General features: G+C 37.4%; 1 protein-coding gene and 1 pseudogene across 3 annotated transcripts in view; both read left to right on the top strand.

Moving 5' to 3' along the window:
• Positions 1-23,155, top strand: part of ARHGAP32 (Rho GTPase activating protein 32) — a 229,638-nt gene that overhangs the window by 140,448 nt on the left and 66,035 nt on the right. For 2 of the 3 annotated variants that reach the window (XM_030918530.1, XM_030918531.1), the window contains one exon: positions 10,478-10,559. The exons of the other annotated variant lie outside the window; for it this stretch is intronic. In XM_030918530.1, coding sequence (XP_030774390.1) covers positions 10,478-10,559 — 82 coding nt within the window. The remainder of the gene's footprint in view (positions 1-10,477; positions 10,560-23,155) is intronic. 3 annotated transcript variants of the gene reach the window in all.
• Positions 6,596-6,744, top strand: LOC115893822 (annotated as a pseudogene).

The following is a 23,155-nucleotide window of genomic DNA, read 5'->3' on the forward strand; positions in this document are numbered from 1 at the left end:
ACTTGGATATCCATATGTCTCTAACATAAACTTTATTTCTTTTACCATCTACAAAAATTAACTCAAAATGGATATTATACCTAGATGTTTATGAAGTATAAACTATACAACTTCAAGAAGAAAACGTAGGAGAAAACTCTTGTGGCTTTGGATTAGGCGAAGATGTCTCTCTCTCTCTCTCTCTCTCTCTCTCTCTCTCTCTCTCTCTATCTCGGCAAATATTTCTCTTAAATGTGACTTCAGAAGAACAGTTCATAAAAATAATTTAATTTCATCAAAATTGAAGACTTCTGCTCTTAAATTTACAAGAAAAAAAACAACCCCATCAAAAAGTGGGCAAAGGATATGAACAGACACTTCTCAAAAGAAGACATTTATGCAGCCAACAAACATATGAGAAAATGCTCATCATCACTGGTCATTAGAGAAATGCAAATCAAAACCACAATGAGATACCATCTCACACCAGTTAGAATGGCGATTATTAAAAAGTCTGGAGACAACAGATGCTGGAGAGGATGTGGAGGAATAGGGATGCTTTTACACTGTTGATGGGAGTGTAAATTAGTTCAACCATTGTGGAAGACAGTGTGGCAATTCCTCAAGGATCTAGAACCAGAAATACCATTTGACCCAGCAATCCCATTACTGGGTATATACCCAAAGGATTATAAATTATTCTACTGTAAAGACATATGCACACATATGTTTATTGCAGCATTGTTCACGATAGCAAAGACTTGGAACCAACCCAAATGTCCATCAATGATAGACTGAATAAAGAAAATGTGGCACATATACACCGTGGAATACTATACAGCCATAAAAAAGGATGAGTTCATGTCCTTTGCAGGGACGTGGATGACACTGGAAACCATCATTCTCAGCAAACTAACACAGGAACAGAAAACCAAACACCTTGTGTTCTCACTCATAAGTAGGAGTTGAACAATGAGAACACATGGACCCAGGGGAAGGGAACATCATACATGGGCCTGTTTGGGGGTGGGGGACTGGGAAACAGCATCAGGAGAAATACCTAACGTAGACGACTAGTTGATGTGTGCAGCAAACCACCATGGCACATATATACCTATGTAACAAACATGCACGTTCTGCACATGTATCCCAGAACTTAAAGTATAATAAAAAAAATAATTTTTTAAAAAAACTTCTGCTCTTTGAAAGGCATATTTACTAGTACAAAAAGACAAATCACAGACTGGGAGAAAATATTTGCAGTGATTATATCTGATAAAGGACTTGCATCAGAACATACAAAGAACTCTCACTGGTCAAGCTCAGTAGCATGTGCCTGTAGTCCCAGCTACTTGGGAGGCTGAGGCAGGAGGATTGCTTGAGCCCATGAATTTGAGGCCAGCCTGGGCAACATATTGAGATGCTAATTTTTAAAAAACAAAAGCTCTCAAAATTAGAGAAGAAAGCAATTCAGTTTCAGAAATAGGCAAAGGCTGGAACAGATATCACCAAAAGGATATATGAATGCAAATTAATACATACATAGATATCCAGAATCAATAGTCATTAGAGAAATGTAAGTTAAAACAACAATGAGATATTGACTCATACTTATTAAAATTGCAAGGATGTGGAGATATTGAGATTCTCATACAGTGCTGGTGGGAATGTAAGATGCCAACAACTAATTTGAAAACAGTTTAGCAGTTTCTCAAGTTAAACACTCAGTAAGTCATCACTTAATGTTGTCAGTTGGTTCTTGGAAACTGCAACATTAAGCAAAATGACATACTGTCTGATGAAACCAATTTTATCATAGGTTAACTGATATAAATAAGAATTAAGTTCCCACAGCACAGAGTAAGTCAGTTAACAGTTTCCAAGAACCTGTCAATGACATTAAGGGAGGAATCACTGTACACTTACTATATGATCTAACTGTTTAGAGAAAAAAAAGCCTGGGTCCATATAGAAACTCATACGGGAATGTTCGTAGCATCTTTATATGTAATAGTTTAAAACTGGAAGCAACCCCAATATCTGTCAGCAGCAGACTGACAAGTGGTGGTGTTCCATACAGTAGAATAGTACTCAGCAATGAAAGGAATAGACAGCTGATAAATACAGCAACAAGGGTGATCCTCAAAAATATGCTGCATGAAAGAAGACAGACAAAAAAAGAGTATATTATATAAGACTTCATTTATGTAAAATTATAGAAAATGGAAAGTAATATATAGTGATAAAAAGTAGATGAGTAGTTGCCTGAGGAGCAGGGATGGGAGGGTAGGGGGAAGGAAGGATTACAAAGAGATACAAGGAAACTTTTGGGGTTGATGAATATATTATAATCTTGATTGTGGTAATAGTTTCATGGGTGTTTTATCAAAATGTGCATTTTAAATACGTGCAGTTTACTTTGGGTTAACATACTCAGTTAAGGTGGAAGGAAAAACTGCAGGAGCATTCTTGACTTCATGTTGTTCATGCATCCAATCCAGTTGATCATGTCTGCTTCCTCTACCTCTGTGTTGTTTACATTCATATACTCTCCTTCCTTCCTCATGCTGTTGTCATACACTGAAGGTTTTATTCTCTTTCCTAGCCTATTTTTGCAAATTCCTAAAGTGGTGTACTGCTTCTTATCTTCCTCCCTTCCTTACACCTTGAAAGGTATACAGTGCTACTACTTTTCCTTTTAGAACATGCCTATTCCTGCTCTTTTTCTGCTCCGAATTTGTCACTTTTATTTCCTACAGAATGAACTTAAAACTCCTTGTCACGATATACAAGATCATCCAGGATCTCCGAGTTTATTCTTATTTACCAGTTTTACTTTGCACTGCTCTATTTTAAAAACTGGATGTTCTGCCAGATGTAACTATTATTTCCCCCCTTAGTACACAAGTTGCTCTTTTCTACTCTTGTGTCTTTTTATCTATGTGTCTTTCCACTTACAATGCCTACTCTATCCTTTTCTTACTCCTTCCAGGGCTGAAAGGTATTACAAATTAATTAAAACTTTAAAGCAGCTATTATCTAGTTTGTCTTATTTGATACTGTATTATGGCAACTGGGAAAAGAAATTCAATCCCCTCAGCTACTTGCTGTACAATAAACAATTATGTTCAATACTCAGTATTATGCTTAATATTATCATTCCACTGTTCCTCCCAGTTTTTGCCCATCAGTTACGTCCTGCCTTCACTATCCTCCTTTTCCATTGCAGATTCTAGAGCCATGATTACATTCACCTATCACAAATATATTCTTAAACCCTTCACCCTTTCCTTCTTCTCTTTTATCACTAGTGGTCTCTGTTTGGCTTAATGAAAAAAAAAATACTTTACTACTCCTTACTTAAACTGTCATTAGTATCCGATTTTCTTTTTCCCGACACTTTTCTCTTAACTGACTTGACAGTCTCCTTTACCAGGACACCCTGCTCTACTAGACCTCTGACATTTGGAGTTGGACTGCCTTCTTATTCTATGCTTTTTGTCCTTTGCTATCTTACTTTCTCAACTTTAAAAACCATATTTATGCCCAGCTCTCAGATTTATACCCTGATCTTTAGCTGTGTTTTTGACTTTCAAACCTGCATAGCCGGCTGCAAGAGTAATTTTTTATTTAAATGGAAATTAGGGAGTTGACATTGAAGGAGACAGTGTAAACAAGGCAAAGAAACCAGAAGCAGTGTTGTGCTTTTGGGGACATACAAGGAGAGTGGGAGGTGGAGGGATTGGTAGGAATATCTCAAAGAGCCCAACGCAAGAATTACTAGGCAATAAGTAAATGGAACCAGAACTAAAAAGTAAGGACCTGAGGAACTTATTTCCGGTTTTTGCTTCCTTTGGTGTGTAGCAATTGTTATTTCTTTGTCTCTTCTCTTCTTTGTTTGGAAAAATATTTCCTAATTCTAACAATTCAATGGAGATAATTTAAGATTGGGAACTAGTTCCAAAATTATAGCAGGTAAACTAATTGACTCACTGACTTACTATTTGATCAGCTGTGCTGGGATGGTGTTAGCAGGCCGTGGGAGTCAGACTGGGCAGAGACTGTAAAGAAGATTAGGTTCTTTAAGGATGTTTCGGGAGTGGGGAGAAAATAATTAGCATTTCTAGACAATAGACTATGAATTTGTATTGGTTCAAATTTCCTTAGTGATGTGAGTTTTTTTTTTTTCTGCAGCAGTACACAGACATGCAAATATGGTACTGTATTGATTTAGTTGTGGTAGTTTGCTCAATTGGTTTGGCAGGAAGTTAATATTGCAAGGAAATTAAGGGTACTGATTTAAAACAAATGCTTAATCACAGGATCCATATTGGATAGCAAACAAACAAAACAAAAAACATGGAATTGGGGGGATAAGTACCTTAGGGGGGAAATATGAAAGGGTTGGGATGTCTCTGTTGGAACTTGCGTTGTTACAGAATATCAACACTAGAGACCTGAGAGGATAGGAAGTTGTAGTCAGAAAACGGAAAACTGGAGTTTTAACACTCTGAGGCCAAATAATTCCAATTGAAAAATCTGTGGTGTATTTTTAGGAGTGAGCAGTGCTTCTACTAAGTTTAATTAAAAAAATGTTTGGCTATGCCAACAGTGCTAAAGTTTCACTAGCCATAAATTAAATAAATAAACCAATAGAAGAGAGTTTTTTTTTTTTTTAAGTCAGCAATAAGCACATGATCATTATGTTGAATTCCTTTTTAGGTTTTTGTTGGTTGCCTCAAAGAGACTATAGTTAGGATTAGGTTCTGTTGTTAATTCTACTGTTTCCAAAGCTCCAGGCTTATTTTATTGCAGTAGTTTCTTTTCTCTTATTCCCTTTAAGTTACACCAAAGTGTTTTTCAGGACACACACTCACTTTGGAAGCCAAACCAAGTTTTCTTTTTGGTTTGAGTATCCCCCAAGGTAGAAGGAGATCAGAAGAACCAGATTACAGTTCATTCCCTTTACATCTCTCCTGGTTCTCCTAGAGTCAGAGGGTGAGCCATATGCTTGCTAAGCTACCAGAAACTGATTACCAGGAGCTGTTAGAGGTGGATAGGTGCAGGACGGAGTGTATGGATATACATCAGTGGTCAGCTGGAGACAACTGTGAAATTTTGTAGGACAGTTGTTAAAAACAGCCATTATTAAAAATTAAGATATGTACATTTACAATGAAATGAATTGTATTAAAAACAAAGGTAATAATCAAATATTTTTGTAATTCTTTTACCGTTTATGCTCTTGAAGACCTTTCCAGCTACTCTATCTGTATGCTGTCAATACTGTATAACTGAGTGCTCTTTTGCTTCTCTTCCCAATTTTGTGTTCAGTTGTATCAAGTTGGTAGCTTGAAACCAGCCACGATGGGAGTATTTATACTGTGAGCACTGGAAAACACTGGAAATCAAGGCCTTTCCTCCATGGAGAACTAGTTGTTAGACATTTATCAGCACACCATGGGATATATTAGCATGTCTGGTGGCTTTTCACTTTATCTCCAAGACTTGAGTGAAAACTGTCAACAGGAAGGTCTCTTCTCTTCGAGACCATTCCTAACCTCTTCCAGCCTTGTCTCTACCTTGTTCTTTTCCTTCTATTACTATGTTTTTATTACCTACTTCTTTACCATCATGGGCCCTCGATGCGGCTTTTTCTCCATCTTCCATTCTGTTCCTAGAGTTGAATCTCATTTTGACCCCTGCCAATATACCCAATTCTGCTCTCCCTTTCCAGCCATGTACATTAAAGCTTCAGAAATTGCCACAGCTGCAGAAAGAATAATATACAAAGTAAGATGACATAGGTAATAGATCATATTTCCAGAGTTCCAGTCACTTTTTACTGTTTGACATTTTATCAAAGTGGTTACTATTTGGTGAAATCTTAGGTGAAGTATTCATCAGAAAAGTGTAAATGTTCACTAACTATACTTTTAAGATTAGTTCCATTCTCGTGTGTAATATTTTCAACAGAACACCATTTTTTAAGACGAAAATTTTGTGATGGTAAAATAGAATCTGTTTACCTTTCACAAATTCATAAAACTGACTCTTTTAAAGCCTCCTTGATGGTTAGGAGTGATTTTGGCTTCAAGAAACAAAAAACTGAGCAGAAAAGATGGTGGATGTCTAGTACTGAGTCAGCATCTTAATGATTCTCTCAGCCTTTCACTTATGGTCAAGTGAAGACCACCACAGATCTAGTCATGACACCTGTGCTCACATGCTCACAGCACAGCGGAGGAGACAGGATGGTAGCAGAGCTGTGTTTACATGTGTCGTGGCTTCACCTGAATATAGGGAGTCTGAGAAACTGTATAGTTTAGCTAGTAGTTAGTGATATTACACTTATGATAAAGTAAAACAAGAGGGCAGGGATTGGAGTTAGGTATTAGGTGAGCCTACTGTAGATCTACCTCTGTATAGTATGCAGTAGCATTTCCCTGTATACCTAAACCTAATTCATTGTGATGAATTTAAAAGGTGAATATGTAACTAATGTATCTAATATAGTTCCCTGAGAAGTACATTAAGCTTTCTTTGTTCAGTCTTTGTGAGGAAGTGATGGAAAACCTTTTTTTTTTTTGCCAAAAGATACTTGAACTTAGAAACTAGCTTTGCGCAGTGGCAGTATCGTAGCCAATGAGGTTTATCCGAGGCACAATTATTGCTAATTGAACTTAGAAACTAGGCTAGTTACTTTCACATAAACTCTTGAGGTGTAGGTAGTGTTATCCCTAATGTTACAAATTAGGAATCTAAGACATGTTAAGCAGTTTGCTCTACGTCATAGAACCTAGTGAATGGGTAAGCCAAGTTTAGAATCTGGACTTTTCTCTCAGGCAAGTTGCAGATGTTTATATATTGAAATGAATTAGAATGTTATAGAAAGAATGATATTTGAGAGTCAGGAAACTTAAGCAGATATACACAAAAGGTGGCATTATGTGTGATATCCATTTGATGGAGGAGCTAGAGCCTTCTAGCGGTTCTGGTAGCCAAATACTGGGATAATAATAGCATTTTACTTATGCATTAACCCATTTATGCCTAGTGTTTCATTATTGAAACGCTAAGCCTGTGGGAGTTATTTCTATCCTACTGCTCAGGGTCATTGCCAAGGTCTGATTTTTCATAAAAAAATTTTGCAACCTCCACCATAAATGGGTTAAAGCTTTAGAAATTGCCACAGCTGCAGGAAGAATAATATATGAAACAGGCTGCCGTGGTTAATAGATCATGTTGTTACTAGACCATTAGTTAACAAACCAATGCATTTTACTCTATGCATTTTATTTATACTAATCCACTTAATTCTTATCACAAACCTTATGAGATAGGCATTATTATTACCATGTTTATACAAAGAAACTAAAACACAAGGAGGCTAAGTGACAGACCTAATCTAGTAAGTAGCAAACTTAAGATTGAACCCAGATACTTTGTTTTTTGTAGTCATGTGTTAGCCACTTTAATATAAACCGTGATGAAAACTCAATTACAAGAGTTCAAAAGGGCATAGAAAAACCAGTGAGTTTCCACTTTATTACAAGTTTTAAAATCTGAGACTCGTTAAAAAAAAAAAAACTTATATGTTAATTTCAGCTGAGGGTTAATTTTTTTCACAAACTAAAAGTTACTATATGGGAAGATCAGTGTAGCAAACAGTACAGTTTACAAACCCAAGCCACAAACTTATTGTTAGTAATCATGGTAAGAAACATAGCCAAAGACCAGCTGATGCCTCAGTTAAGTTTGAAAGAAGCTCTGCCTTCTGTGAAGGCAGAGAAGAAATATGCAGGCGATTCTCCCTCAAGAAATTTGCATAGAGGCTAGCCAGATGTGGTGGCTCTTGCCTGTAATTCCAGCACTTTGGGAAGCTGAGGCGAGTGGATCACCTGAGGTTGGGAGTTTGCGACCAGCCTGACCAACATAGAGAAACTCTGTCTCTACTAAAATTATAAAAAATTAGCCAGACACGGTGGTGCATACCTATAATCCCAGCTATTTGGGAGGCTGAGGCAGGAGAATCGCTTGAACCTGGGAGGCAGAGGTTACAGTGAGCCGAGGTCGTGCCGTTGCACTCCAGCCTGGGCAACAAGAACAAAACTCCATCACAAAAAGAAAAGAAAAGAAAAGAATTTCATAGAAATAGAAAATGTTAGAGCCTTTACCACAAGTGAAATTGCAAAGCCTGAACATATTCAACTCAATCCAGAGAGCACCAAACATTAAATTGGGACCAAGGTAGAATTGAACATTTAATTTCCAGCTCTGCGGCTTGGAGAGCACTGTCATTTCAGACGTGAAAACCAGCTGCAGGTGAGCTCTTTTAGAAACACGAACTTTATACTCCATAAATTCTGAAACAAGGCAGATATTTCTACATTGTTGTTTGAATTTCAGAAGGGTACCTCCAGGCATCAGGGTCTCTTTCAGAGTCACTCTTGAAATAGTTACATCTTCCCAACCTTGGTAACCACCTTTTTGCAGTTCTCTAGCCTTTGCATGCACTGAAGCACACCACTTTGTGGAATGACTTTTAACATTAAATCCATCATGGCTTAAGTTCACAAAGCAGCTATTTCCAGGGCACCTCCCATCTCCTCGGCATGAGCAGTTTCCCAGTTACTGCTTCATCCCCCCAACCCCTCTTCATGAGAGTCTCCAGAGCTCATAGCATCAAGATCTCCATTGCTGGGACTCAAACCAGACTACATCTGGAAGCTCCACTTTTCCAGCTCTCTGCTGGAGACCAAAGTGACAGTTTGTTGCAAAGACTTGTAAAAACAGAGATTATTTACAAATGCATTTTTGTATACATTTGTGTAATTTAGAACCTGGGGCTTTTGTAATCGCTTTCCAAACCCTTTTATGAGGGGTGGAACCCTTACATGAGGCCACGCTGGTAACCATGCCCCATATCCCTTCTCATAACTGACTTGTGTAAGAAAAACAATGAAGATTTTTTTAAGTTGACTCCTACCTGGTTCTAATCAGTCTTGGAGGAATTTCTACTCATTTAGTAAAATAGGGAGTTGAGTAGAATATATGAAAGAATTTCACCAATAAAACAAATACCTAAAACATCATTTTGGAAGGCAGTGCATAGGAATCCCAAAATCACATCGTGTGAACGAAACTGATCATCTGATAATGATACCTCATCTCTACAAAAAATAAACAAAATTAGCCAGGTGAGCTGGTGCATGCCCGGAGTCCCAGCTACTCAGGAGGCTGTGAGGTGCAAGAATTGCTTGAGCCTGGGAGATTGAGGCTGCGGTGAGTCTAGATTGTGTCACTACTTCAGCCTGGGTGACAGAATGAGACCGTGTCTCAAAAACAAACAAATAAAAGAAACTGATAATCTATTAATAACCCTTTTCAGCTCATGATAACCGGTTTATATCTTCATAATTTTAAGAACTACCATAGAATATGGATCTAGAAATTGAAATAAGAATGTAGCAAATGAGTATGTGAAAATAATTTCACACAGATGGAAATTATACAGCTCAGAACTTGATGATGAATCATACTCTTGGAAAACTATTCCATTCTTCCCCAGAGTCTGTCAACAGAGGGATATACAAAGTGATGTAGTTTTCATATTTCAGCTTTAACATCTGCTGCATGGCAGCCCATTTATATTTTTATCTAAGGAAACATCTATAAATATTGATAAAGATTTCCTTTTTGCTTTTGTTTCCAGGCTGTTTATCTTGGTATTTATCCTTTTGGCTATACAGTATCTCTGGATGATCTGGAACTCAGCATTTTCCTAATACAGCTTGTTAGAATTCCAAAAACAATGCCTGTGGTTCCACTACTAGGTCACTGTGGTGTGTTCCTCAAAGTCAGAGTCTGTTGACACTGCTGAGATGGGCTGTTTTCTTCTTTCTTGCTTTCCCTCTTATCCATGCACTACTAGTTTTTAAAAGCATTGAATACCAGGATTTTAAATGAGAGATTATTTTACACATTTATTTCAGTCATGTCTTCTTTCTTTTTTTTCATGAAACCTGGGGGAGAGTGAAGAGAAAGTTCACAAAAAGTTTGAGTTGTGGCTTAGTGTTGATTTAAAAAACCCATAGAGAAGACAATAAACATAAGTTGGCAACAGATACCAACATAACTGGATTGAGATTTCAGTAAAGCACATTATTCAATTATGAAATTTTACCTACTTGCATGCATAGCTCATTATCAGACTACATATTTTAATTCATGTAAGAAAAGATTGGGAAATTAAAAACTAAAAGGATAAAAGCAGACTTAGATATTTGGACAAATAAAACAGATAACTCTATGTACTCATAGCAACAGATTGTTTTATTATTTGTTTGTGTAATAGGCATCATCTGTTATTTAGAGTCTTGGAATAATAGAATCATTTGGGAGGGACTGTAGAATACATTACTGGAATTCAGTTGGCAGTGTTCACGTATTGGTCTGTTTGCTGGTTTAGAATCCTTTCTTTGTTGCTTTTCATCAGGTGGGACTCTTTCCTGGACACTGTGTTGAGTTAATTAACCAAAAAGTTCCCCAGTCAGTGACCAACTCAGTGCCAAAACCAGGTGAGTACATTTTTTTCACTAGTGTAGTTATTTTATAAACTGCTTGAAGACACAGATTTTCTGTCAGTCAAGTATTCAGCTTGTTTTGCTATTTTTGCATTTATTGACATAATACTACATTCTTAATTTTATATGATTTTGATTTTTAAATGTATTCTTATTTCTCTGTTGATTATTTTGAAAAGGTTTACATTCATTCAAATTTTTAGGCAATTTTAAAGAGCTGTGTGCTCCATTAAGCTTTGTCATTATTGACTTTTATAGTTGCATAATAGCAGTGTAACTTATTAATGAATAAAATGATAAAAAAATAGGTTTAAAGAACTAACAGAAATTGTAGGCTTAACTGGAAATTGATAAATGAAAAGTAAGTATATTTTACAAGGGCATATGAACATCAAAACTATTTTAAACAGCATTTCTTATTGCTTATATAGTATACTTACAGTGCTACATAAATATGTAGAATATATTACAAATAAAGCAATATATTACAAATAAAGCATTGTTGAAGGGGATAAAAATCAAGAAAATGGGAATTTTGGTATTTATTGAGGTGATTTAATTTTGGGAAGATTCAACAGAATGCCTCGTCTGGAACTTTTTGATGATGTCAATTTAAAAAAAATACAAAGTCTAAAACATTTTGGAGAGAAGAGGGAGTCATCCAACTTATATTTCCTAGCTATATTACATTTCTGCTGTCCTTTTCCACCTCCCAATAAAAGGAGAAGAAAAAATTTCTGGGCCTCAGAATTTATTTGAACTGTTTTCCTTACAGTAGTATTTTCTAGTTTTAGGACCTGTATGTAATAGTTAAGGGGAAAAAAAAAAAAAAAAAAAGAAGTTATTCTTTACTCTTTTGGTATTTTCCCACTTGTGCTCCCAAAGCTTACATCAAACAATCTTTGTAATAGTATTTAAGTAAAGGCTAATAATGCCTTTCAAAGCTTATTTCTTCATAGGAGACTAGGGAGTCATTGTTCCCATTTCTCTCATTGGAATTTGTTTATTTTAGACTGACTTTATTGCTCAGTAGAGAAAATGCTTCAAAACAGGGTTTTCTGCAGTTCTGCTTGAGTCAGGATTCTCAGTTCTTTTCAAAGCAATTTTATCCTTCTTGGGTAAACTTTTTTAAAAAACTCCTAAGTGGGTACTTGTTCGGTAAATCTTCATTAGTAACTGTAGATTTCATTCTTTTTAAAAATACGGCATTATTTTAAACTTAACTTTTTGAAAACTCAGCTTTATTGAGATAAAATTCACATATCGTGCAATTTACCCTTTAAATTGTGTAACAGAGTTGTACAGCCATCACTACAGTTAATTTTAGAACACCTTCATCACTTCATAAAGAAATCCCATATCCATTAATAGACAGTGCTCCCTGCATACTACTCCCAGCCCTAAATGACCACTTGTCTACTTTTTGTCTTTATTGATTTCCCTATTCTGGACATTTTGTATAAATGGAATCATATAGTGTGGTCTTTCGTGATGGGCTTCTTTTACTTAGCATAGTGTTTTCAAGATTCACCTGTACAGTAGCATGTATCAGTACTTCTGTTTTAATTCCTTCTTTTTTAATGGCTGGATAACATTTCATTGTATGCATACACCACATTTTATTTGTTTATTCATTTGGAGTTGTTTCCATTTTTGGCTACTCTGAATATTCATGTACAATATTATATGTGGATGTGTTTTGATTTCTCTTGGGTGTATGTCCAGGTGTGGAATTGCTGGGTCATATGGTAACTATGTTTAACCTTTGAAGAACTGCCACCTGCACCATTGGTGTAGCTGTACCATTTTACAGTTCCACCAGCAGTGTATGAGACTTCCAGTTGTTTCATATCCTTGTCAATACTTGTTTTTATTTGGATTTTTTTGATTATTACCTTCTTAGTTGTGAAGTAGTATCTCACTGTGGATTTGACTTGCATTTTGCTTTTGGCTAATAATGTTTAGCCATTTTATATGTCTTTATTGGCTATGTGTTCATCTTCTTTGGAGGGTATCTATTCATATCCTTTGCTTATTATTTTTTTCTTTTACCTTTTTCTTTTCTTTTCTTTTCTTTTTTTTTTTTTTTTACGAGACAGGGTCTTTCTCTGTCACCACAGGCTGCAGTGCAACGTTGTGATTGTAGCTCACTTCAGCCCTCAACTCCTGGCCTCAAATGATCCTTCTGACTGAGCCTCCCGAATGACTGACATTACAGGTGCACACCACTGTGCCCAGCTTATTTCTAAATTTTTTGTAGAGACAAGGTCTTGCTTTGTTGCCCAGATTAGTCTCAAACTCCTGGTTTCAAGTGATCCTCCCACCTCAACCTCCCGCTTTTGCCCAGTTTTTAACTGGGTTATGTGTGTTTTTGTTACTGAGTTGTAAATGTTGCTCATATATTCTAGATACAAATTATTTACCAGATAATAATGATTTGCAAATATTTTCACCTGTTTTGTGGTTTGTCTTTCACTTTCTTTGGTAGTATCCATTGATGCGCACAAGTTTTTACTTTTGATGTTTCTTTTGTCATTTATGCTTTTGGTTCCTTATTTAAGAAGGCTTTGGCTAATCCACAGTCATGATTTACTCCTGTGTTTTCTTCTGAGAGGTTTATAGTTTTAGATGTTACATATTAGTCTATAACCCATTTTTTTAAAGTTAATTTCTGTGTATGGTGGTGAGGCAGGGGTCCACCTTCATGAGGTTATCCAATTGTTCTAGCACTGTTTGTTGAAAAGATTATTTCTTTCCTGTTGTATTATCTTGATATCCTTGGAAAAATCAATTGACCCTAGACACAATTGACCCTAGGTTTATTCCTGGACTTCCAGTTCTCTTCCAATGATGTATATGCCTTTTTTTGTTTGTTTTTTTGAGGCAGAGTCTCACTCTGTCACCCAGGTTGGAGTGCAGTGGTGCCATCTCAGCTCACTGCAACCTCCACCTCCTGAGTTCAATCAATTCTCCTGCCTCAGTCTCCTGAGTAGCTGGGATTACAGGTGTGTGCCACCACACCCAGATAATTTTTATATTTTTGGTAGAGACGGGGTTTCATCATGTTGGCCAGGGTGATCTTGAACTCCTGACCTCGTGATCCGCCCACCTCAGCCTCCCAAAGTACTGGGATTACAGGCGTGAGCTACCACGCCCAGCCTCTATATGTCTTTTCTTATGCCAGTACTACCCTGTTTTGATTACTGTTGTTTTGTAGTAAGTTTTGCAGTGGGGAAGTATAAGTCTTCCTACTTTTTTCTTCTTTTTAAGGGTTGATTTGGTTTTTCTGAGCCCCTTGCAATTCCATATGGCTTTAGAATCAGCTTATCAGTTTCTACAGAGTAGAATGGGATTCTGATAGAGAGTATATTGAACCTGTAGATCAACTTGGGATATTATTAACAATATTAAGTCTTCTAATCCCTGAATATAGGATGTTTTTCTATTTATTTAGATATTCTTTTGTATTTTTAATTTTTTTCTTTAGAGACAGTGTCTTGCTTTGTTGCCCAGGCTGGAGTGCCATGGTGTGATCATAGTTCACAGCTCCTCAAACTCCTGGGCTCAATGCATCTTTCCACCTCAGCCTCCTGAGTAGCTAGGACTATAGGCATGTGCCACTGTGCCAGGCTAATTTTTTAGTTTTTTTGTAGCAATGTCTCACTGTGTTGCGTAGGCTGGTCCTGAACTCCTGGCCTTAAGTGATCCTCCTGCATGAGCCTCCAAAAGTGCTGGGATTATAGGCATGAGCCACTAGGCCCAGTCAGTTTAGACATTCTTTAATTTGCTTCAATATTTTGTAGTTTTCAGAGTATCAGTTTTATATATCTTTTGCTGAGTTTCTTTATAAATATGTTCAATTCTTTTTAATGCTATTGTACTGGGAATTTTAACATTTCATTTTCTTATTGTTTATGGCAAGTCCATAGGAATATAATTTTTGTATGTGGATGTTGTATTTTGAAGGCTTGTTGAACTGTTTATTAGTTCTAATAGTTCGTAGTGGATTCCTTGGGATTTTCTATATACAAGATTATGGCATCTACAGTAGGAACTTTTTACTTCTTCCCTTCCAATCTGGATGTCTTTTTATTATTCTTGCCCAGGGGTCCTTGTGAGAACCTCTAATACAATATTAAATATAAATCTCAAGTGCAAGCATCCGTGTCTTGTTCCTGATCTTAGGAGAGTACATCTAGTCTTTTACCATTAAGTAGGGTATTAGCTGTGGGGGTTTCATAGATGTCCTTTATCAGGGTTGAGAAAGTTCCCTTCTGTTTCTTGTGTGTTAAGTGTTTATAAATAGGGTGTAGGAATTTTTCTGAAGGCTTTTATTCATCTATTGAGATTATCATGGGTTTTTATGGTCATTATTTTGAAGTTACTAAAATTCAGCATCAAACATTTAATTTCCTGCACATTATTTTTATCCATCTTTCTGTGGTGTAAGCTTAACTTATTTTAGTTGTTACGTCTCAACTTTGATAGTATTGACTCAGATGTAGTATAAACTGAATTTTTAAAGCTTAGCCTAATATTGGCATTAAAATAAACTATCAATCAAGTGCTTTCTCTTTCTCTTTTTTTCTTTTTTTGAGACAGAGTTTCGCTCTTGTTGCCCAGGCTGGAGTGCAATGGCGCGATCTCAGCTCACTGCAACCTCCACCTCCCGGGTTCAAGCGATTCTCCTGCCTCAGCCTCCCCAGTAGCTGGGATTACAGGCATACGCCACCATGCCGGCTCATTTTTTGTATTTTTAGTAGAAATGGGTTTTCTCCATGTTGGTCAGGCTGGTCTGAAACTCCCGGCCTCAGGTGATCCACCCACCTCAGCCTCCCAAAGTGCTACCAAAGGCGTGAGCCACCGCACCCGGCCCATTCTCGTGTTTTGAATGGAGAAGTGACACTTCAAGTAGGGATAACCTCCAGAAAGTTAGTGTTGGGAAAGTTAATCAGTTATTGATAGCTCTGGAAAACAGGTTTGTATTTGTAGACCTGCATAGCATTGTTATTTCTAAATTAAGAATCACCAAGAAAAACCTTGTATACCTTCAAAAGCTAATATTTTGTCTTTTGTGAGCAGCGTTGCAGAGTTAGCATAAGGAAATGTGCTTTTTTTTTTTTTTCTTTTCTTGACGGAGTCTTGCTCTGTCACCCAGGCTGGAGTGTGATGGCGTGATCTCGGCTCACTGCAACCTCCGCCTCCCAGGTTCAAGCAATTCTCCTGCCTCTGCCTCCTGAGTAGCTGGGATTATAGGCACATGCCGCCACGCCCTGCCAATTTTTGTATTTTTAGTAGAGGTGAGGTTTCATCATGTGGACCAGCTGGTCTCGAACTCCTGACCTCGGGTGATCTGCCTGCCTTGGCTTCCCAAAGTGCTGGGATTGCAGGCATGAGCCACTGTGCCCAGCCAAAATGTGCATTCTTAATACATTTTGAAAAGGATAATGTGAATTCTGTCAGCCTTGGGCTTGTTTCACACTTTAAAACTGTCTTTGCCTACGGTATAAACAACTTGAATGTTCTATTTATTTTTAACATTGCCATCTGTCACTGTTAGATGCCAAATCTGAAAGATACAGCTATAGTTTGAGACTGAAAATTTAAAGTTCCCTATACTATTACACAACAAGGGTAACATAGGAAAAATATTCTCTTTGAATCTGTTATTAAATGTTATTTCTTAATATGTTCAATTATTTGTATATACAGAAATAAAATTAATCACCATATCCTGACCAAGATAGAAAGTATCCATGGTACCTTAGGAAAAAGAAGGTAAGAGTTTGAGAGAGAGAGAGAAGAGGAAACAAAAAAGGTGGAAGCTTATCTGTAAGAAATTGTCATTTCGTTCAATCACCATAGGGCATGATACAGTGGAAGATGAGGTCTCGGTGGGGAAAGGTGGAAGGGGAAGCACATGTTTTCTTTGTGTTTGTTTTTCTTGCAAGTCACTGAGGAGCTGTGTACTAACACTTTTCTTAAAGGCTTTATGTCATAGCTATTCTCTCTTCAGATATTTATTTTTCCCAATTCTCTTTCTCCTCTCCTTTACTTACCAGTTACATTATTTGATGTTGTCTCACAGATCTCGGACTCTGTTCTTTCTTTTTTCTTTTTTTTTTTTACTCTGTTTTCTTTTTCTTTTCTTTCTTTCTTTTTTTTTTTTTTTTTTCCAGACAGTCTCGCTCTGTCTCCCAGTCTGGAGTGCCTTGGCGCGATCTCCTGTTTTCTTTGTCTCTCTTTTTTTTTGTTTTCAGTTTGGATACTTTCTATTGTCCCACCATCAAGTTCAGTGATTCTTCACTCTGCTATGTGTAGTCAGTCTTCTCTTAAGCCCACCTAACACATTCTTCAATTCTCATATTTTTCTTTTCTCGAATAAAACTAGGTGGTCTTTTTACAATAATTGCTATGCTGGAATTCCCCATCTTTTTACATCATCTACATTTTCCACCAGAAAAAAAGAAAGAAGAGGGGTGGAGGATAGAAGAGAGAAGAAGGAAAGAGTGGGAGAAATGGAGAACAGCGAAGAAAAGCCAGCAGAGATTTCTGAGGCATTAACTTCTGGAAATAAAAGACTAGTGATTTAGACAACCTTACCTCTGAGGACAGTTAAAAATTTTTGACAGAGGTATAAAAAATATCTTTGAAGCATTAGAGAGTTCATAAAACTGTAAGCAGTTGTTGTGCTAAGGTGAAACAGAAGGAAATCTGAAGGGTGACCCCTGCATATAGAGACATTATTCCCCTAGGATATCTGCTGATGGAGTAGAGGAGGTCGCCACAGTGCAAGGGGAACAAAAATTGGAGGGCAGAACCCATCAAGACAGAGTTGCTGAAAAATGCCCCAAGCTTTGAGTTGGAATCTTTGTAGAAATTGATGACTGATTCTAAAATGTATGTGGAAATACAGAGCCAAGAATACCCAAGACAATTTAGAAGAACAGAAAAGTGGGAAACTTACTGTAGTGTCAAGATATATTGTGAAAGCTTTACTCATTAAGACATTGATATAGATGTACAGGTAGACCAATAGATCAGTGGAACAGAATAGAGTCCAGAAACAAACCTGTGTCTATATAGATACTTGATTTATGACAAAGGTGGCATTGGAGGGCAGTTTCAAAAGAACAGTCATTTCAATAAAAAGTACTGAGTCAACTGGACATCTGAATATAAAGAAAAAGAAGCCTCATGATCTTTATTTAACCCCATACACAAAAATCCATTCCAGGAGAATTACAAATCTGTATGTGAAAGAGGAAACAATGAAACTTCAGAAGATAATACTATAGAATATCTTTATGACCTTGGCTTAGACATAGTATTAATTATAACTGAAAAGCTTAATAATTAAACAATTTAAAGCAATAACTTTTATCATAATATGCCATTAAGATAGTGAAAGGGCAAATCACAGTGTGTGAAGGTATTTGCAGAATGTGTATCTGACAAAGGGCTTGCAAAGAATCTTTAGGAAAAGGCAGATCAAAGCCTTATTGACTCTTTGTTACATACTTAACCAGAATAGTTAAAATTTAAGGGCAACAATGTCTGAGTCTGGCAAAGATATATATTAATAGGAATTCTCATATGCTGATGATGGGAATATTAATTTGGGACAATCATTGGCATTATCTATTGCAGTTGATACACAGCTGTAACCCAGCAGTTCCACTTTTAGATGTATATAGAGATTCATGTACACAGACGAAGACACATGCATAGAAATGTTGATAGCAGTTTTATTTCCATTTGTTAAAAACTGGCAAAACTTATGGGTGTATACATGGTGGAATGAATAAATGAAGGTATGTACAATAAATTCCTCTACACCAGTAAAAATGAATGAGTTAAAACTATTTGCAACAACATGATTGAATCTCACAAAAAATAGTATTAGAAGTCCTGATGTACCCACTTACACTGTAAAGTTTCATGTATACATTCACAGAGTTCAAAATCCTAAGAGTTCAAGACTGCTCTGTGGTATTAGAAATTAGGATAGCAGCTACCTTTGGGGAGGAAAGAGGAGGTCAATGATTGGGATGGGCAGGAGAGAGGATTCTGGAGTACTGGTAATGTTCTGTTGATCCAGGTGGGAATTATACAAAAATGTCATGATGTTGAGCATCTTTTTGTGTGCTTATTGCCCATTGTCTATTTTCTTTGTATTAATGCCTATTTAAGTCTCTTGCTCTTTTTGAATTGGTCACTTTGCATTTTTAAAAAAGATTTCACCCATCCAGATGAATATTCTTTGCAGCATTGCTTTAATACATAAATGTTGGAAATCGTATTTTCAAAAAATACTTTTGGTACTTTTGTACTGTAAAATACTTTGCAACCACCACAAAGTAAGTAGAAGCCTACGTAGTAAACCAGGGGATTTTTTTCTCTGATACATTGTTAAATGAAAAGGCAAATTACAAAACAGTAAAATCCCATTGTAAATTCATAGAAAGAGGATCTAGAAGGCTACGTACGTAACTCGAAAGGGGAATGGGATTATGGAGACAGTAAGAAACATTTCATTTTTTCTCCATTTGCTTCTGTATTGTTTAATTTTTTAATAATTAAAATGGGATCATTCCCTTGGCCCCTTCTCAGGACTCACAGGTCAGGGGGAAGCATGCAGGTGAGTGGGTGCAGAGGCCAGGATGAGCACTTCTGGGCAACTGGTAGAAGCAGAACTCTGTGCAGGCCCACGGCAGCATCTGGAGGTTACCCATGACTCCTGGAGCCCCAGAGGGCATGTGTTACAGTGTGCTCTTTTAGCTTTGCCGTCCATGGGTGGCTTAAATGTTAAACAACTCAGTGGAGGGTCAGTGTGACAGCCTGTTGTACCTGTATCCAAGTCCTTGTCTGGGGTCCAGGAAGAATCAGGACGCACAAATGAATTGAAGGGTGGTGGTGAATGTGGAGAATTTTATTGAGTGGTAGAAGTGGCTCTCAGAGGGATGGGGAGCTGGAAAGGGGATGGAGTGGAAAGGGGTCTTCCCCTGGAGTTCGGCTGTGCCCAGCTGAACTCTCCTCCGAAGTCCTGCCGTCAAGCCATCCCTCTGAAGTGAGGCTGCTTCTCTCAAACATCTGGCTGCTTCTTTCCTTCTCTGCCGTTCTGCCACTCTGCTGGTAGGGCCTGGGGTTTCTACGGGCACAGGATGGGGGGCGGGGCAGGCCAAGGTGGTTTTGGAAAAGGCAACAATTGTGGGGGTGGGAAACAGGAATGCATGTTCTCCCTTGCCAGGGACCACCCTCTTCTACCCATTGTTTCCCTTTCTCCAGCCTGTATCACAATGAGCATGCATTATTTTGTAGAATATGAAGAAATAGATTGTAATCTTCTGTTAACTGTACCCTGCCCAAATAGGTAATTTCCAGGATTCTTCTTAATGCATCTACCCCATAAAATGGACACTAGCGACACTAGATTTAATGCAGATGTTTATTTACCTGTGTGAAAAGCATCAGGGTTAAAGGGACAAAAGCTCAGGCAACCTTGGGTTCAATCCCTGTGCCACATTTTACTGTCTGCGTATACATCATTTGGCTTCTCTGATTTTCAATTTCCATATCTAAAAAGTGAGGCAAGATTATTATTTCAAAGATGAGGGATAAGGTACTTAAGACCCCTGGATGCTTAATGAATGTCAACTGTTATTTACTGATTTATGTTTATTTACTATGTTATTTAAATTCATGAGTATCAGAAACTATGCTTAATTTATATAGATACTTATTTAAGATACTATTTATTTGATATAAATCTACATGCCAAGATATCACAGTTGTGTTAGTCTGTTCTAGCGTTGCTGTAAAGAAATACCTGAGATTGGGTAATTTATAAAGAAAAGAGGTTTAATTGGCTCACAGTTCTGCAGGCTGTACAGGAAGTATGACAATGGCATCTGCTCAGCTTCTGGGAAGGCCTCAGGGAGCTTTTAATTATGGTGTAAAGCGAAGCGGGAACTGGCACCTCACGTGGTGGGAGTAGGAGCTAGAGAGAGTGGCAGAGAGTGCCACATACTTACACAACCAGATCTCACAAGTATTCACTATGCAAGGACAGCTCCAAGCCATGAGGGATCTGCCCCCATGACCAAAACACCTCCCACTAGGCCCCACCTCCAGCATTGGGGATTACGATTGAACATGAGATTTGGGTGGGGACAAATATCTAAACTATCACAGTGCATGACTGAAACAAATTCGTTACAGTAGTTTTCACAGAACCATGGTGGGTGAAGGAGTTTGCATCACAAATTTCTGTTTTTTTGAAGATAACTTTTTTTCGGTTAACAGATATACATTAAAGGTGAGACTTTTTTTCTGCAAGACTAGTTAAGAGCATATGTGAGAAGACAGAAAAGAGTAGAACAGGGAAATAGATCTGTAACTGACGTGGGCACAGTCAATTGAGATAACTCAGTACCTTTGGACCAGCCGGGCTTTTATTTGTGGTAGTGTTTCAGGAAACCAGTCCTCTAGTATGTTGCTTTTTATGTTATTTTACTTTCGGTATTACCTAATTCCAGTTGTCTTATTTTAAATTTTGACTTGCTTGCTCCTGGATTCTTTCTATTTTCTTTCTTGTTTCAGTTTCCAACACTTTTTGCTCTTTTGTAGTCAGGTTTCTTTGCATGTCACTTTAGTAAGAAGTGACCACACATTTATATATCAACTAAAAGAGGTCCAGGTTTTTACTTACTCTCTTTGGAGTATTGCACTGAATATGCTTCCCATTGAACAAATGCTTACATGTGTTAAGAATCAGATTGTTAAAATCCCTACCTTTAGAAGCACTGATGTGAGAATCAAAGGAGTACTAAACTGCTACAGTGTCTTGGGAAGCTTTCTCCCCACATACATTCCAAAGAATAGATCAAGATAATATTTTCTCACTCTGTATCAGGGGAAAACAGAAAATTTATAATACCATGTATTTATAAAGTGCTTTAGGGTTTATGAATACTTACATTTCCATTGTTTAAATGGGTCATTAATCTGGTCACTACCCTGTGAGCTTGCTAGGGATAGGGAATGTATTTCCATCCCTCCCCTTCCTACCCCTTTTTAACAAATGGAGCAACTGGAAGCTTAAGACACTTGCCTGAGGCTTCACAACTAGGATTTACTGAAATCTCCTGATACCTAATAGTAATCACAGCCAGCACTTACATAGTCCTGTGTGCCAGGCCCTGTGCCATGCACTTGACGTGGGTTAACTAACTTGTGTGCAATTAGTTAATTCAAAACCCAGAATTCTGCCCACTGTAGAACATTGAATAGACATAAAAATTTTTGTTCTCTCTGTCAAAACAAGAATTTAGTTCCTTTTGCTTTTATTACAGTAGGAATAAATAAAATGTGTTTGCATTTTTATAAGGCCTGTATAAACAGAACAGAAATTAGGGCAAAAGATGGGCTAAATTGAGGTTAAAGAGAATTGCTTACAGGAACCTACTTAATTTGCTAATTTTGTTTTCAGTCATCATCCTTCCTAATGCCACTTTAATTTAAAAAAATATTTTAATTTTTCCTCACTATGCATAAAACATATCCCCAAACTGTATTATATTGTAGCATTCCCAGTCATTCTTTTCAGTTTTCTTAGTCTAGTATTTCTCCCTGTGTACTTGACTGGAATCTCCTTGTGTTTTCTGAACATGGCACGTGGCTTCATAGCTTTCACTTTGCTCCTTCTGTTCCTACACCCTGAAATGCCTTCCCCATTTTGGCCAGTTGAAATCCTCCTTATATTTCAAGACTCAGGCCAGAATCCGCTTCTTCCGTGAAAGTTTCCCTGACCCATCAACTCGTCAGCACCCATCAATTCATCATTTATATCTTGTATAACTCCCCAATGCAAGCCCTCCCTCCTCCCCCCTCCCCCGAGTTGATGGGTGCAGCACACCAACATGGCATAAGTATACATATGTAACAAACCTGCACGTTATGCACATGTATCCTAGAACTTAAAGTATAATAAAAAAAAAAATAAATAAAGTTATTAAATATAAAAAAAAAAAAAAGAAAGTTTCCCTGACCCACCTCTCCCTAATCCCATCTCCTCTCCACCACTAGTGCAAATTTAATAGCAGTTATTTCACATATTCACTAAACTGTACTTTCTTCATAAGTGACAAACATGTCATTCATCTTCATCTCCTCCCCAGGCAGTGTGTATAGTGGTTACACAACTAATGCCTGTTGAATTAATCCATCCTGGTATTTATCAAATTAAAATTTTAGAGTACAGCTTTCATCATGTAACTCTTATCTTCAGAAAATTTGGGTGAATTTCTCCCTCTATGCCAGAATTAGGTAGAAAATTTTTAGTGTAGAATTTAAGGTATTTCACAAATAGTGGAACTAACTTATCTTTTTAGCCTTTCCCCCCCCACACACACCCCCATTTCTTACCTACATTCAGCTTCACTAACATGTTTCCTTACTCTCCTCCCAAGATACTCTGGGCTTCCCCCTCCCCTCACCTGTGACTGACTTACCATTTTGTGTGTGTGAAGGTTCCCTAGGCCACTCTTTGACAAACCTGAATTTGCATTCAGCTCACCTGAGTGTACATT

Source organism: Rhinopithecus roxellana, chromosome 15 (genome assembly GCF_007565055.1).
Source record: "Rhinopithecus roxellana isolate Shanxi Qingling chromosome 15, ASM756505v1, whole genome shotgun sequence".
Lineage (NCBI taxonomy): Eukaryota > Metazoa > Chordata > Mammalia > Primates > Cercopithecidae > Rhinopithecus > Rhinopithecus roxellana.